Consider the following 16765-nt stretch of genomic DNA (forward strand, 5'->3'; position numbering starts at 1 on the left):
CATCGGGAGGGGAAAGCACACCCAGCCGCTCACCCAGCTGAGGCCCTGAGCCTCTGGGCTGCTGCTCCATCCGCTGGGAAGTGAAGACAACGATGGTCCTTTCCTCCTGGGTCCAGGGGAGGCCAAAATGCTTGCGCTTGTGGCTGTGAGGGACAGGGGGTGCCGGCCAGGGAGGAGGGCTCCCTGACGGGGAGTGGGGACTTGTGTTGCCCACGCCTTGTTGTCTGTGTCCTTTGCAGGGAAACCCTCGAGAAAGAGGAGCAGGAGAAAAAACAGCTTTCTCACCCGGCCCACTTTGGTCCCCGAAAGTACTGCCTGCGGGAGTGCATGTGTGAGGTGGAGGGGCAGGTGCCCTGCCCAGGCCTGGTGCCACTGCCCAAGGAGATGACAGGGAAGTACAAAGCCGCCTTGAAAGCCACTGCCCAGGACTGAGGTGCCAGGAAGGCTCCTGGTTCTGTCCCCAGAGAGACTCTGAAAACTTTTGCGATCCAAAGGTCCCCTTTACACACCTGTGTAAAAACCACGTGGGGGGAGGGGAGGAGTCGGGCTGCAGCCAGGCTGCTCAGTGATCTTCCCTGCGCCCTCAGAGCAATAAAATGCTTTGGGATTGCTCAGCAATGTGATGTGAATCCACCCTAATAGGCCTGCGTGGGGACAGTGCTTTGGGGCTCGAAGGTGCAAGGCCACAGCCTGTTGACCTTCCTCTGCCTTTTCTGGTCTCTGGCTTCAACTCTTCTTCCAGATCCCGCTCTGGAGACCTGAGAGCTGCTGCACAGGCTCTGGCTGGTGGTGGGGACGCACCCTCCGGAAATCCGAGGACAAGCCTTTGCGCAGGGCCTGCTTTTTAAGCTGAAGTCAGCTGACCCTCTGGGCATGGTCGTGCAGGGGTGCCCCTTTGGAGGCACAGATTGGCCTCCTGAGGGCTGGTGTTGAGGCAGCCTTCCTTCACCCTCTGGCTCCTGCAGTCCTCATTGAGGTTTGGGAGAGGGTGTGAGGTGTCACTGATGCTGCTGTTAGTTTAGTTGTGTCAGTTTCAGTTCTTAGGAGATGGCAGAGCCCTCTAGGGTCACCGTAAGAATAGGTTTATTTGGTCAAGAGGACCAGCTGGAGCACTGTGCCACGGACAGGCAGATGAGGATGCAGCCGGACGGTGGGGCTTAGAAGAGCAGGTTTGCAGACTGGAACCCTGGCCAAGGCCGAAAGCTTGCTATGAGATAGGGTAGGGCCTGCCCCACCAGGTTTTAGCCACAGGAAATGTGAGACTGGGGTGTTTTAGATATTCCTGTTAAAGTGGGAGAAACTTGGCTTCTTTTACATTTGATGCCCCGGTTGTGGTTCCCTGGGATTTTGTTCCAGGCTTATGTTTAGGGTGATGATTTAAATGTGTGGGTTGGGAAGGAGGTGGGCACGTGGGTCTCACATGTACTGGGAACGTGTCCTGAGTGACCACAGCTTTACTGGGTCTGTTTAATTGGATTTCAACACTTTGGTCCCCCCTCCTGGCAGTGGTAGCCATGGCCTTCAGGTGGTTGACAGGGTTTTCAGAGTGTCCCTTTTGGTCTGTCTCCACAGCTAGTGAGACAGAAAGCCTCATGGAAATAGTTCTGTCCTGCCCTCTAGTGTCACTAACGAGGAGGACTGCCCTGAGCCAAATGAGCTTTTGACTCCTTTAGAGAATAAACGTCCAGTGCCTGATGGAATGGTGCTTGGACTAGTTCACAGGCAGCAGACAACATGCATGAAGAAAAACACTACTAGGGGGATTATCTCTTGAAACCTTTGTCATCTATTTTCTGCTTGAATAGTTATAAAAAGATGGGTTTAAAGTTTATAGAAATGAGTTCTCGTTGTGGCTCAGTGGTTAACGAACCTGACTAGCATCCATGAGGATTGCGGGTTCAGTCCCTGGCCTCAGTGGGTTAAGGATCCTGCATTGTCATAAGCTGTGGTGTACGTAGCTCATAGACGCAGCTCGGATCCTTTGTTGCTGTGGCTGTGGTGGGCCGGTGGCTACAGCTCTGATTCGACCCCTCACCTGGGAACTTCCATGTGCCTGGGGTGTGGCCCTAAAAAGACAAAAACAAAAAACAGTTTATAGAAATGGGAAGAAATTAGAGAAGAATGCTATGAGGATTTTTACAATAGACATACTTTCTTAATTTTATTTGCATAAGAAGTATTTAATAGATGGTTTTGGTCTTATTCTACTGAAGTGACCAATTTTCATTTTGAATTCTACCTGGTAGAGCCAATTAAAGTTACTTGGGCACCAGTGTGTTCTGCCATGGATCTGACTTTGGATCTCAGAATAATCACCTGTAAAATGAGAGGTCAGATGCCATAATGAGCAAATTCTAACTTCTGTGCTCTGTATCCAGTGGCCCAAGCCGTACTCTGTTCCAGAAATGGCTTCTACCTGGTAGGAAGGAGTGGCCCCATGGGGAAGACGTAGAGGAGATGGTCCAAAGGTATTTACAGTCCAGGGACTAGGAAAGTCTAAGTCACTCTGGGCCAAAGCCAAGGTGGGGTGAGAGCCTTAGGGTTCTGACAACCAGAGTATTTCCTCGACACCTACTTGGGGTTGAGGCAGGACATTCCGGGTACCTTTTGGGATCAGGCGTTATTACCAAGGTTACTATAATGAGGAGAAATGAGCAGAATGCACATTAGTCTTTAATTCACTTTAATAGTATAAACCTCATTTAGGTAGTAGTATTAAGCCACAACAATAATGCCACATTGAAACAGCATTTAATAAAATGCATAAAGCGAATTCATGCACTGCAATACTCTATATACAAACACAACAATGCAAATTCTTCTTCAAGACTGAAGACATTGATTAGATATAAAAATCAGTTTTTAAAAAGGACATGCTATTTTTTAAATGCCATCACATGAACAAAGCTGATTTTAAGCTACAGCTTTCAACAGATTTTAAACCTGGAATTAAAATGTAATGGCATAAACAGTATTTTCTATATTGTGAAGGGCAGCGGTTACAGAAACGGTCCCAAGAAAATCTAACATTCGAGTTTTCCTTTAACAGATTTAAAAGGGCTGGTAATGCAGCTACATTTTAACAGAGAGGTCCAAGCTACAGGTAAAAACTATGTACTATGAAAAATGTGCAGCTTTCAGTTATAAAACTAGTTGAACACTGGTTTACAAGGTAACTGAAAGAACGGAGAGACTGTAGAAAAATATTCCAGCACTTGAGTTGTGTGTGGCAGCAGCATTTGAGTCCGTGAGTGCTCTGGTTGTTAAAATGGTAACTGATGATACTTTCCTAAAGAAAAGCTATTTTTAATGTAAGGTCTACTATTTCCAAATGTTACCAAGTTTTAAGCTTTATCACAGTCTGTCAATTGATAAATATTGCTGAGCCTTTTTCCCCCCAGCATTTCAAAATTATTTGCTTCTTAACTGAAAGTACAGCCGGGCATTAAAAACATCTCATCCATTCCTCACCTTCAAGATACTTCTTTTTTAAAACTCACAGTTTAATTATTCTTAGATTATATTTCATTTAGAGACTGTCAAGCTTCCACTTGTACTGTAACTGGAGAGCCACCTTCAATGGTGATTGTCACGACAGGCAAGGACAGGGAAAGGTGGAACAGTCACTGTGGGATGAGGCCAGTGAAGTAGCAGGAGCTTTCTTCACAGCAAAGCTACGGGAGCTGAAGGCTGGATGGCCCGTCTCACAAAGGCACTGAGTACTGTGATCTCAATGAAGTGTGTTCAAACGTTTCAATAAGCTTATTAAAAAAAAAAAAAAAAAGAAGGAACCTGTGGATTATGTGAGGTTTTTGCAGCTATCCAGTGATTTCTTTCAGCAGGCCAGCTTTCAACCTTCCTTCCCACCAGTCAAGCCCCTGCTTACCAGGTCCGTGAGCAACTATTGCTGGGCAGGGCCCTGGCTCTCGAGTGCCGTGTCTCAGTTAAAAGCCCGATTAATGGGGAAAATTCATCAGAATAGACCTGGACAAGGAAAATTTGGCATCTGTAGTTTTAAGGGCACACATCTGCCCAAATGCAGTTTTTATCTGAAATTTTAAAAATTTTAAATCATAATTTAGAGAAAGGAATAAGGTCAGTGAGTTTTTATTCACATGCTATAGCTAGAGAATTTTGATTGTAATTTATATGCCATAAAAGCCATCAACATCCTTGCTTATTTTTAAAGAATACTTGTTTTTTTTTTTTCCGGCTGTGTTAGAGAGGTGGTCACAGGGCAGTGCTCACCATATGCTGACTGAGTCTTGAGCAAGCGTGGCCATTTCCACCACACTGGGAGTCAGGCCCTGTGACACTGGCTGCTCTGAGTGCCCTGCCAGGAGTATCTGGGAAAGCTGACAGCACTAACTACCATGTTCCTTCCATGAATAGGTGTGTATCAACTAGGTTAAAGAGCCCTGCCTAGTTTTGGACATTAGAATAAGGTGTCTTCTGGCTTCCTGGCCCTTGTCTGAACCTCGAGAATTGAGAGCAATGTCATCTGCTAGAGCCTGTCTGGAACCTTCCCTGGTGCAGAGTGGAAATTCTGACCCGATGGCCTTTCTCAGCCAGGTGCACTCAAAGGAGAATGGAGTTAAGGAAATCTCAGCACATCCATCCTGCTGAGGGACCCTGGAACACCTCCATCAAGTTACTGCAGCAACTCTATCATAGATTCTCTGTAAAGCGCAAGGAAAGTCTGGATATGTGGCTACATGTCTGTATACATAATATACACCTATGTACACATATGCTATATACACTGTACACATACAGAAGGTATAAACACATGTACATTCAGTCAGTCATACAAGCCTATATAAATCTGTACACGCACAATGCCAACGGGACCCCAGGGCTGGAAACACGTAAGTACACGCTGGTGGGAGGCACACATGAGCAGGCCCAGGGTCCTGTGTACAAAAGACCCATCCCACTCCATCGTGATGAGGGGCTAGCTTTGCAAATTTACACCAAGGTTAGGACAACTTCAAAGAGCCACAATCTACAGAGAATAGAATTGGAACAAGGAAGGACGTGGCATCTGCCCTGCCTTCTCAGACCTTTCCAAGCTCTGAAGAGCACCACCCTCGTAAGTAAAGGTGAGTCCGAAGATGCCTCTTTTCAGTGACCTGGAGCTGAAATGTCACCTAATAGCCCCACTGCACTTAAGGCCACTTCCACTGGCAAGTGGGCAGCACCCTTCCAGGCTCCAATCTGATCAGGCCCTGGTACCTGGACCCCGAGCCCAGGCTGCCTGCCAGGCAGAGGGAAGCTGGGAGCAAGACTGCGCTGTGGGAGACTCCCCAAAGGGTCAGAGTTTAAAAAGCACTAAATATAGCGAGAGCCCTTCTAGTTCTTCACTCCCTGCCGGGCTCCCCCCAAACAAGCCAAAGCGCCAAGTAAATACGGAGTGTAGTGACAACCCTGTGCCCTGCGAGGGTGCTGCCTCCAGAGCCATCAGGGAGCCCACTGGTAGCCGTGTCCGCTGCCATCACCTTGGGACAGAGTCCATATGTAATACTGATGCTGACAGGCTAGAAAACAATCCCTCTTGAGGGCAGTTACATAACATCTTACAAGTGACTAAACCTGAAATTAAATATAAAAACCCAAACAACAAAAGGATCCCAACCACAGCCTCAGGGCAGAGGTTAGATAATAAATAATGTAATCCCCTCCCTCCACCCCACCCCCACCTCAGATCAGAAGGGTGGTAACATACTTCCTTAAAAATACTTTCTAGGAATAAACTGGAAAATATTTGCTTGAGTAACTTGGTCTTTTTCTACATCTATTCCTGTTTTATGATTATGTGTAAGGACCTCCATAAATGTCAGCACCTAACTGTCCAACATTACCTGAAATTCTGCTGGAAGAGAGTCCGTTTCATCAAAAAACGACAAGAGTACATCTGCTTCCACCCCCGTACCTCTCCTCACTGAGTGGGGAGCAACTGGGCTAGCAGAATGGGTTCAAGGCCGAGAATCCCACTCCTGGCTTATTTTACTCATGCAGAGGTCTGGTCTCATGTCACTAAGTCAGAGTTTCATAAACTGCTAACAAGCCTTAGAGCCCAAATATTTGCTTCTGATCTTTAAATAATTCTTAACTTTGGACTTCTCTAAACCAATCTGACAGATGAGGGAATGAATGGACCTGCTGTCAAAGGCTTGAGATAGTTGGGGTGGCGAAACTTCAGGTGGTATGGGGCTGATCTTTAAGGAAAAGTCCACTTCAGAGTAAGGCCAGGGGATCTGGGAAACTAGTGAGGAGTGTTCAAAGCCCAAATGGTCCGCTGGAACCAGCCATTGGCAGCGAAGGTACTAGGAGTTGGAGCGGGGTTGGAAGCAGCTTTTCCGCAGGGCTGTCCTGTGGAGAGGGACACGGGTGTATATCCACGTGCCTTCCATCTCCCAACACATCTCCACAGGACCTTGGTCCAGGTCTCACCCAGTACCCAAGGCAACCTGCTGTCAAAGCCTCCCAGGCCTGCCCTGGGAACCAGGGAGCTGTCCCATGCACATCTTTTCACTACCACCCAGCACCCAGACCTGAAAGATGTGACAGTGCAGGGAGCTGCGGCAGGAACAACAGACACGCTTACATCACAGCAGAAGAGAACAGAGAAGGAGGCAGCTTGCTATGTAAGATGCATACACATGCTTCAAAATGCCCTCTGCAAAAATCCTTCACAAGCAGAAATCAAACAGACCTATCTTAGCCATTCTCTTGGCCAGTTTTTTGTCTTAATTTTGAAATTTAAATCACTTTGAAGTTAGAAAGCCAAAATTTAAGCTGGCAAAACTAAATCCTATCCTTCATTTTATAATGGGCCCTCCCACTATTTCCCAGTTTGCTCCCACAGCATGAACTCTAAATGATATACTTAGATCCAAAGGGAATTTCCAGTTGGAGATGCTGTTCCCACTTAATTCCCACTAATGACAACTTGAGAATCAAGGGGCCTGTTCTACCTGATGCTGTGGTGGTCCAGCACCAACACACAGTGTGCTAGGCACCCATCCTGCTCTCTTCAGCTGTACACGGTGGAGACAGACCAGAGATCTGGAGATGGAGAAGTGAGTACACTGGGGTTTTGGGGGATATCATCTGATCAAAAAATTTAGGAGATGTAAATTTAGCCTTAATCTGTGCTACACAGAAGACCAAGGTGCCTGACCCAGCCCTGCCACGTTCCCAAACAGAAGCGTCTGCTGCTCGTTCACATCTATGGGAATTGATAAGCACTTTTCTCTAGTTAGAACTTTGAACGACTGCATTCTGTCCTTATAAACAATGGTCGCTGTAACTTATAAGGAGAAAGAAGATAACTTTTGGAATTAAGGGTTTTTAAGGAGTAGGTAGCCTGTTTCTGCATCCATCTGAAATGAGCCAGAGCTTGTCAGCTGGCACAATGCAGAGGAGCCCACATGCACAGTGTGCCAGGACCACTGAGAGCCTGCCAACAGATGCTGAGAAATGTCACTCTACTGGCCCTGTTGCCTGACCAGGTTGTGGGACCCGCAGGACAGCCCACCTCCCAATTCCCTTATCAAGGGGGCATTTGGGATGGAAGCTGCTGAGAAGGGAGCCCTCACCCTCTTCCAGCTGCCACACACTGTAGTCGAAAAGTCCTGTCAAGGGCTCAGAATGCCTACCTTATGGGCCAGAACACTCATCAGCCCTGAGTGGCAGAGATGATAGGGGATTCCTCCCGTCGCCACAGGAACTGGCAGTTGACGTTTGACTGGTTTATTCCTACTCCGAAAACCAGTCACCAGCAGAGAGCCCTGGGTGGGGAGGGACGTGCAGTGGCCACCAGAGGCCAGGACAGAGCCAGGGAACCCAACCAGCCTCCACTCTGGCTGAGGAAGCCGGGGGGCCCAGTCATGAGCCCACTAGTGCTCCCGACCGCCCACACACACGGGCCAGGGCATCGCCTCCCCTCCTAGGAAGCAAGCTCGAGCAGCAGTGCATGCGCACAGTCAGGAAGGATGCTGTCCTTCCTCCAACAGAAATGATTGTCTCCTGTGCCCTATTGCATTTTCACAGAAATCATCAGCATTTCAGCAAAGACATACAGTTTTCTGTTTGCCCTGCAGACAGGCAAGATGTTGCTCACATTACACATTGATCAGAAGTGCTTAGAAAGTGCTAATATTATTACCCTGGTAATTAGTTACTATTAATTCCAAGGACATTTTTAATATATACACACATACTGTTCTCTTAGGTTCTTTTAGTTTTCTTTAATACTAGTCTCTGACATTATAAAACTTTGCTTTTGTTTTTTGCCCTTTGAGAATTTCTAAATACAAATTGAGTTAAAAGATTGCTCCAAAATCTGCTGCTTCATCAAAAGGCATTAAAACATCTCTTATGGCAGGAAAGGACCCTACTAGTCTCTTAGTCATTATCATCTGGGATTAACGAGTAAGAAGAAACCAGGTAGGAAATGGCTAACGTACTGGAGATATTTGCACATACCAAAATACCACTACTTTCTTTTCTTTGTATCTGAGCAGTCCCGGGAGGATCCTGTGCTGCTCGGCAGGTGTGTGGCGTGCACTATAGGCTGGCCCCGGTGATCTGGCCGTTATACTCTGCTGTCTCCATCTTGAGGATGTAGGGGATTATGCTGTCTATTGAAACATTGCCAATGAGACCAGTAAAAAAAAGTTCTTCTGTTATGTTGGAGCTCATGAGCCTGAGTGCCGGCAGGCGGACGAGAATCCGGGCCAATCTGTAAGAGGGAAGGTCATTAGAGGAAGGGGGTTCACTGCCCTCCAGACTCTGCCCTGGACAGGCTTGCGGGGGCCCTGTCTGCACTGCTTGGAACTGAACCAAATGCAGTTACTATCCACCCTTGCTTTTCTGATTTCAACAGTTCCTCTTGTAGGAATTTATCATGAGGAAAAAAAAAGTGAGTGCAAAGATTGTGGACAAATAAGTTCCCTTCAATTTTTTTTTTTTTTTTTTTTTTTGGTCTTTTTGCCATTTCTTGGGCCACTTCCCACAGCATATGGAGGTTCCCAGGGTAGGGGTCAAATCAGAGCTGTAGCCACCCACCGGCTACGCCAGAGCCACAGTAATGTGGGATCCGAGCCACATCTGCAACCTACACCATAGCTCACGGCAACAACAGATCTTTAACCCACTGAGCAAGGGCAAGGATCGAACCCGCAACCTCATGGTTCCTAGTTGGATTCGTTAACCGCTAAGCCATGACGGGAACTCCAAGTTCCCTTCACTTTTATGACAACTCTCCCAACCACACCAAAACAGAAAAATCTAGGAACCTGTCAAGGGATAGGTTAAAGTATGGTGTCTCCATTTAACAAATCACTACATACTTGTAAAAGAGGATAGTAAAGATTTATACTCAAGGATAAGAACTCCTTGATACACAGCTGAATAAAAACTTAAAAGGAGGCTGTGAAACAGCGAGTACAGCACAAGCTCACTTGTGTATTTGTATGCACATGTGTAAAATATATGGAAGGATGGCCCAGAATGCTAATGGCTGGCCTCTGGGTACTAAGATTTGAAGTGAGCTTATCAATTAAAACTTTTTCTGTATTGCTCCAATTTCCAGTATTCATTCAGCATTATAATTAAAAATAAAGCAATAAGATTTTTTATTTTGAAGAAACCCTGGGAGGGCACACCTTGGCCCTATCCTGGCAGCCACTGGACACTCTCTGAAGCATCCCAGTGCCTAGAACTGCGTGTGCCAGGACAGGCCTCTCAGGGCCAGATCTGTCTGGAAACAACTCGCATTTTCATCAGCAGGGAAATGTTAAATTACAGCATTTCCTTAGCTATGGACAATGATGAAGAAGAAAATATATATGCTCACTGAATATTAAGTTAAAAAAAGGTTACGAGGAGTTACCATCATGGTGCAGCGGAAATGAATCTGACTGGGAACCATGAGGTTGTGGGTTCGATCCCTGGCCTTGCTCAGTGGGTTATAAGGATCTGGCGTTGCTGTGGTGTAGGCTGGCATCTACAGCTCCGATTGGACCCCTAGCCTGGGACCCTCCATATGCCACGGGTTTGACCTTAAAAAGACAAAAAAAAAAGTTACAAAACCTTATTTTATATTTTGATTCCAATTGCACATACATAAGAAATTACTGAAACACGTGAAACAATAACAGATATCTCTAGACAGTGGTATTCACACAGTTGAAAGTTTCTGTTTTCCAGAATGTTCTAATTTTTTTCAACAGTGAACATATGTTACTTTTAAAAAGGGAAAATCTGTCTTAGGCAAGCAGTGTTCCAGTACCATCATTCATCCACCCAGCCTCTCTGTAGGTCTTTCAGGGCACCCAAAGGTGCCAGAGGGACCGAAAGGCGAAGGATCTTGGGCAAATCAGGGAGGGCATCTCAGCTGGGCCTTAGATACTGGCTAAGGTTTCTATCGGCAGAGATGCAGAGGACGGGAGAGTATTTCAGGAGGAGCACAGGATGACAAAAGGACCAAGGATGGAAAAGACTAAAGCAACCAACATATAAACAGGATACAACCATTCTAGGGCCTCTCGTATGGGAACTCTTCTGAGTCCTAGGAGAGAGTCTCCCTGCTTTCATTTTCAGGCCCCAAATCCCTGGCTTGCCCTCTTTTTCCCTGGAGTCCCTGACTGGACGAGGAGTGACTCAGGACTTTTTCAGAAATGTACTTTCAAGGTCAGAGAGCTGCTATTGTCAAGGTAATTCTTGTGTGCTAAGACTCTGCCACAAGCCCACAGAGGGGCCTTTCCAGACTCTGTGGCCACAGGATCTGTGTGGGACGGGGTCCCTGGCCTCCTCAGGGGACAGCATGCCCACTGATCTGGCTACACTTAAGAGCTCCAGGTGTGGGTGTGTTACTTGACAGTCCTGTTCTATATGTCTTGAGGCTGAAGTTATTCTAGATTCACCGTGAGGTCTTCAGTGATTCCAGGAGCAAATGGATCCTGCTTTGGCAAAAGCGGTGTCTGAGCTGTGAAGCATGCCTAAAGCAGAGGCAGGCTCTCTGCCATCAGTGCTGGCCACAGGCCCCCAGACACACCAGAGAAATGGTCCCCTGGGCCTGGGGCATCTCAGGTCCGCCGACACCTGCTGACAGAGGTCTGTCTGTGCAGAGGACGCAAGTATGGGAAGGCGAAAGGGCCCCGGAAATTCAGGTAGGATCCTAGCACTTTCCACGCTCCACTATCTCCTATAAAATGCAAGACTTCAAGTGTGATCAAAGGGTAGGAGCTGGTCCTAAGGAAAGAGCTCTTCTAGTTCTCAGCTGGAGGAGAGCCTGCCAGCACCTCCTGCCTTGGGTCAGAACCACTTTCCTGCTCAAATTTGAATGAGGAAGGCATTTGTCTACATATATGGCTGCCCAAACATAAAATGTTACCCAAAATACAGGGATTTTTTTTTTTTTTTTTGGTCTTTTGTCCTTTTAGGGCTGCACCTATGGCATATGGAGGTTCCCAGGCTAGGGGTCCAATTGGAGCTGTAGCCACTGGCCTACACCAGTGACAGAGCAACATGGGATCCGAGCTGCATCTGCGACCTACACCACAGCTCACGGCAACGCCAGATCCTTAACCCACTGAGCAAGGCCAGGGATTGAACCCGCATCCTCATGGTTCCTAGTCGGATTTGTTAACCACTGCGCCATGACGGGAACTCCAATACAGGGATTTTTAAAAAATCATTTTATCTGAGGGTGTTATTATTTTGTAAAACCCACTCACTTGTTACAGGGGCCTGAGTATGGTTTCTGTCAATGAAAAGGTTTTTATCAGGTACTCTAGCACTGCCTGCTTTAGTTGTTGCAGAGCAAAGGGGCAGAGCTTCTGACTAGTCTGGACAAGGGAAGTCTGCTTGAGAACTCACATCAACCCCTTGACTCCTGGTATTCCCAACCCCCCCTCCTAGCACTTTCCACGCTCCACTATCTCCTATAAAATGCAAGACTTCAAGTGTGATCAAAGGGATGCTGTACTGCACCACAGGAAGGGGAAGGCCAGCCGAACTGCTACAGACCCCGCCGCCCCCGCCACCCGCATGCCTCACCGGTACGTGTCTTCTGAGTAGGTTTTCTGAACATAGTCCTGCAACTCCATCTGTGCCTTTTCTTGGAATTTTTCAATCTGACTTGTGCTGGTCAAACCCGGATGATCTGAAAAATGAAAAGTACCCCCATATTGCCCTCAGTATTTGGAAAGCTTCACCTGCAGACCTTTTAGTACTTATTTTCAAACTTCTGACAAATTTCTCAAGTACAATAGACTGAACTCTGAAGGCTGCTCTAGTTTGGATATTATTGCTAGAACACCGGTTTTTCCCCTGTGCTTTTTGGAGGCCTGAAGGTTCCCAGGAGGTGTCTGGCCTCCTGGGTGGGTACACCAGCTTCAACGGCCCCAAAGGGGTTGGTTCTAGACATGTGGCTTCCTACTTACTCTAGAAAACACATACCACATGAAATTAGAAATTACCATCTAATTTCTAGGTATTTAATCACCATAATGTTTCCCATTTTTATTAGCTGGTTTGTTCCTCACTGAGTAGAGGGCTTGGGGCGGGGGGTGGGAGGGAGAGACAAAACTGTGTCCAACCCCTGCTGTCGAGGACAACAGTCACCAAGTGGCCTCTCAGGAGGCTCAGGGAGAACAGCTGAGGGGGAGTGAGTGAGGCCAGCCCGGTTCGACTCTTACTTTCCACCAACAGTCCTGCTGCCTCTTCTTCATCTGCTGTAACCACACCTTTTGGAGTGCCCTGCAGCTGCTGCTGCTACTGCCCTATAGAGACTGTGGGTAAACGTGTGCAGTTTCAATCTGTACTGGATTTTATGTGCTAACATACCTAAAAATTGGCAAAGAGCAAAACAAAACAAAACAAATCAAAACAAAAAAAGGACACTGGATGGCAGTACAGTTGTATCCCCTCGGCATCTACAGGGGATTGGTTCCAGGACCCCCGAGCATGTCCTTTCCATTAAATGGTGTAGTATTTATATGTAACCTACACATGTCTTTCTGTATACTCTAATCTCTCGATTACTTCTAATACCTAATACAATATAAATGCTACATAAATAGTTGTACATAGTTGCTGGTGCACAAAAAATTCAAGTTTTGCTTTCTGGAACTGCTGAATTTTCTTCCTTGAATATTTTTGATTCACAGTTGGTTGAATCAACCGATGTGGAACCCGTGGATACAGAGGGCCAAATGTATACTCAATTTTGTTTGTGTAGTCTTATTTGGCTTAGTTAGGATGAGATCTATTCAGTACATAAAGTTACTCAGGACTACAGCCTGTTTCTTTGGGACTGCAAAGAAAAGAACTTAAAGCATGTATGTTTTTATGTTAGCTAGTAAAGCACACTTATTATGGGAACCTTCAGTTACGTAGTTTGGCAGGGCTCTAGCTACACTGCTGACAGCTTGACAACATATTCATGTTCAGAAATATCAGAAAGCACATGTGGAGAACCGTCATGAGGGACCACCGCATATCTTACCGGGGCTAAAGAGAACTATAGCTTTAAGGTATGCATACTCATAGCCGTCTATATCCAGCTTTGCCATACTGTTACAGAATTCCTGAAGCTTCCAGATGTGCTCCATGACTTGCTTTATCCGGTCGCCAGAAAGTTTATCTAGAAATCAACATCATAGATCCTCTGAGAAAGGCTGATAAGGACAATAACATGAGCTTCTTTGAGGGGCCAAAGATTGGGAAAAAAAATGACAATCATTTCACCTTTAAATGAAAAAACCTGTTATCTCAAGAGCCTCCTTTTTCAGGTATAGGTGAAATGGCAACAGACACTGGAATTCCACTGTTACACATTCTGCCTCAACAACAAAGCCCAAGATGAGCGATTTTCCTGGCCCCACCCCCGGCAGTGCCTTCAACCTGCAGGTGCAATGAGTAAGCCCCTCTATCTGTGCTGAAGACCCAGTTCTTTCTAAGTCTCTGCAGGGCCCGAATAACATTTAGCAACCTAAACATGTTGGCAATTTTTAGTTGTCAAAACCGTTTTATCCACTGCCTGATTTAGTCTTCATGACAGTATCTTGCTGAAGGTAGTACTATTATATCCAGTTAAAAACAAATAAAACTAAATCTCATTTGCAGGAGTTCCCATGTGGTTCAGTGGAAACGAATTGGACTAGTATCTATGAGGATGCGGGTTTAATCCCTGGCCTCACTCAGTGGGTTAAGGATCCGGTGCTGCCGTGAGCTATGATGTAGGCCAGCGGTGACAGCTCCAAATCAACCCATAGCCTGGGAACTTGCGTATGCTGTGGGTGTGGCCCTAAAAAGCAAAATAAAAAAATAAATAATAAAGCTCATTTGCGAATAAATCTAACTTAAGTTCAGTAACATGCTATAGAGTTTTTATTTATTTATTTAGGCCACATCACATGTGGAAATTTCTGGGCCAGGAAATGAACCCGTACCACAGTGGTGACAACATAGGGTCCTTAACCCTAGGTGGCCCAGTGGGGAACTGGTGTTATATAGAGTTTTTTAGAATCACCTTTATTTAACCATTCCAAAGGAGTAACTTAAAAAACAAAGGTGTGACTAGGTGTGTCACATTTTTAGGTCTCAAACACCTGGGACGCCTGATTAGAAGAGCAGTTCAATTCCAGGTCAGCTACAAGCTTGAATTTGTAGGGTTAGTCTGGACCCTGGCAGCATGTGGACCCACACCAGCTACTTCCCAATCCTGCCACAGCTGGGATCTGACCACCCAGTGTCATATGGGTACACAGATCTCACAAGAAAAGAGTCATGTGTTCATTCACACCCTGGACTGGGGGTCTGTGTGACCTGGGTTTGAGCTCCCAGCTTTTCCACTTGCTGCTTCATAGGGGACAAGCCCTTACTGGGACCTGAGCTTCTCCTACTTAACACTGAGATAGCAGTTCCTACTCTACAAGGTTTTGAGGGTTTGTGAGATCCCTGCGACTAATCTGAAAACACCACCAAGTGTCTGTGTATCGGAAATCGGCACCTCTTCCCAATGATCTTTTTTCCCTTCGTCTTCATTATATGAAAAGAAGGCAGTCAGGTAAAAATGTAAACATTCCGACAGCTAACAGTCCTATGACTCAAAAGTTAAGCTTCCCTCAGCCTAAGGACACCATGGGACATAGGCCGGCTAAGTGGTGGGCTCCCCCAGGCCGGGCCGACCTTGCCCGCCTCCCCAGCCCTACCTTCCTGGATGCTGTTCTGTAGGTGGTTGACGATGGCGGCCAGGATGGTGGAGAGGCTCATGACCTGGGCGCACTGGGCCAGGCCGAGGGTGAAGAGCTCGTTCCAGCAGGCCCGTACCAGGCTGGTGTTGCAGTCCTGCCTGGGGACACAGGGCCAGGTGGGTGCAGGGGCCTGTGGCACTTCTCCAAGCCCTCACACGCCCCAAACAAGTTGGTCCAGCACGTGTTTGTTGAAGATCTGGGGCATGTCCAGGCTGTCCACAAATACCACTGTCTACAAATCTTTACTGAAGTCCCCTAAGGATAAACCATCTATTTTCCTAATAGGCCTCATGTGGCTCTGTTGCCAGAGGCTGTAGCCATCAAAGGATTGAAAGCCAAGGGTAGACTCTGAAGGACAAAGACACTGCACCCCGCCTGTAAGGAGGAGCAGGGACTGAAGCAGGAAGGGGGCATTTATACTCCGGATAGCATGGTCAGCACAACGCAAAACCACTTGCCCTTATCTCAGAAAACCTCAGGGGAAGCACCCCTTACTCGCCAAGACTGCAGAACAATTCCTGCCTCTATTCCACGCCATCCCCTGGTCCAAGTCAAGTCCTCAGCATGCAGAAAAGATACAATAAAGGTCTGAGGGCTATCACAGGATTGGCAACCATGGTCGCCTTGCTAGCAGTCTACTGACTACATGTTCTAAGAGAATCAGGTCAAAGACACAAACTGGAAGGGCCCTCAGAGATCTTCCAGGCCATTCCTGGAAAGCCCTGCCCAAGGACTCAGAGAGAAAAAAGCCACTCACCCAAGTGCCTGAAAGGCTGGGATGGACCTGGCCCAATGCATGGACAGGAAGAGCAGGCGGGACGCGGACTCGCAGATGTAGTGCACATTGAGGTACTCCGGCATCGGGCTGGGCATTGTGAGCTGTGGGGGTGGGGAGCACAAGCACAGGGTGACCAGTTAGCATGAATCCCTGCTGTGTTTCACAATTCGTGGGAGCCAGAGTCACCGTCTCTGTTGAAGCCCCTGTGCAGTGTGCTTTCTCTGCAGGGGGGCCCGCACTGACCCCCATGGTGTCCTATCAGCAAACTAGGGCCTGATGGTCCCTGGAACATGGATTGATGGGGACCTCCAAGCTTATCCACACAGAGACATACTTCTCAACTCCTGGCTCAACTACACTGGTACCTGCTCTAAGACAGTTCCATTGTGAGCCACAGGTTCAAGTTTACTCCAATCAGGGAATAGGGTCAGCTCCACAGGCGAGTAGGGACTTGGCAGATGGCCTTGGGTAACTGAGGGAGGAGCAGGAGCCAGGTTGGGAGGATAACTTGTCACTAGGATGTTGGGCTGGCCTTTGGGAGCCAATTGTCTAGAAAGGACTCTGATGCCTCTGAAGCTGGAATCCCACTAGTGACCCATGCCCTTGACACCCCTGGACAACTCCAGGCAGAAAGCCAATTTTCCTAAGTGACTGGCTAGACCCCTCTCATAGAGAACATGAGGGGATGTGGAGGAGTCAGAGTGGAGACCCGGAGATTGAG

At 47.2% G+C, this 16765-nt stretch overlaps 2 protein-coding genes across 10 annotated transcripts in view; one reads left to right on the forward strand and one right to left on the reverse strand.

Moving 5' to 3' along the window:
* The window catches only part of MRPS25 (mitochondrial ribosomal protein S25), a 24557-nt gene extending 21087 nt beyond the window's left edge, over positions 1-3470 (forward strand). The window contains exon 4 of the mRNA XM_003358532.6: positions 240-3470. Within this exon, the coding sequence (XP_003358580.2) occupies positions 240-432 (193 nt within the window). The 3' untranslated portion in view covers positions 433-3470. The remainder of the gene's footprint in view (positions 1-239) is intronic.
* The window catches only part of NR2C2 (nuclear receptor subfamily 2 group C member 2), a 112877-nt gene continuing 98778 nt past the window's right edge, over positions 2667-16765 (reverse strand). For 7 of the 9 annotated variants that reach the window (XM_084989531.1, XM_084989532.1, XM_003132387.7 and 4 more), the window contains 5 exons: positions 16024-16145; positions 15225-15364; positions 13517-13654; positions 12067-12172; positions 2667-8746 (listed from right to left, as the gene is read on the reverse strand). In XM_084989531.1, the coding sequence (XP_084845657.1) occupies positions 8572-8746; positions 12067-12172; positions 13517-13654; positions 15225-15364; positions 16024-16145 (681 nt within the window). In that variant the 3' untranslated portion in view covers positions 2667-8571. Of the gene's footprint in view, positions 8747-12066; positions 12173-12707; positions 13655-15224; positions 15365-16023; positions 16146-16765 lie in introns of all 9 variants that reach the window. The other 2 variants (XR_014823858.1, XR_014823857.1) reach the window with 1 other exon arrangement.

Source organism: Sus scrofa, chromosome 13 (genome assembly GCF_054392235.1).
Source record: "Sus scrofa isolate SSC_HxYL_T2T_F1_AM1 chromosome 13, Sscrofa_HxYL_maternal_Yorkshire_Landrace_v2.0, whole genome shotgun sequence".
In the NCBI taxonomy this organism is placed as follows: domain Eukaryota; kingdom Metazoa; phylum Chordata; class Mammalia; order Artiodactyla; family Suidae; genus Sus; species Sus scrofa.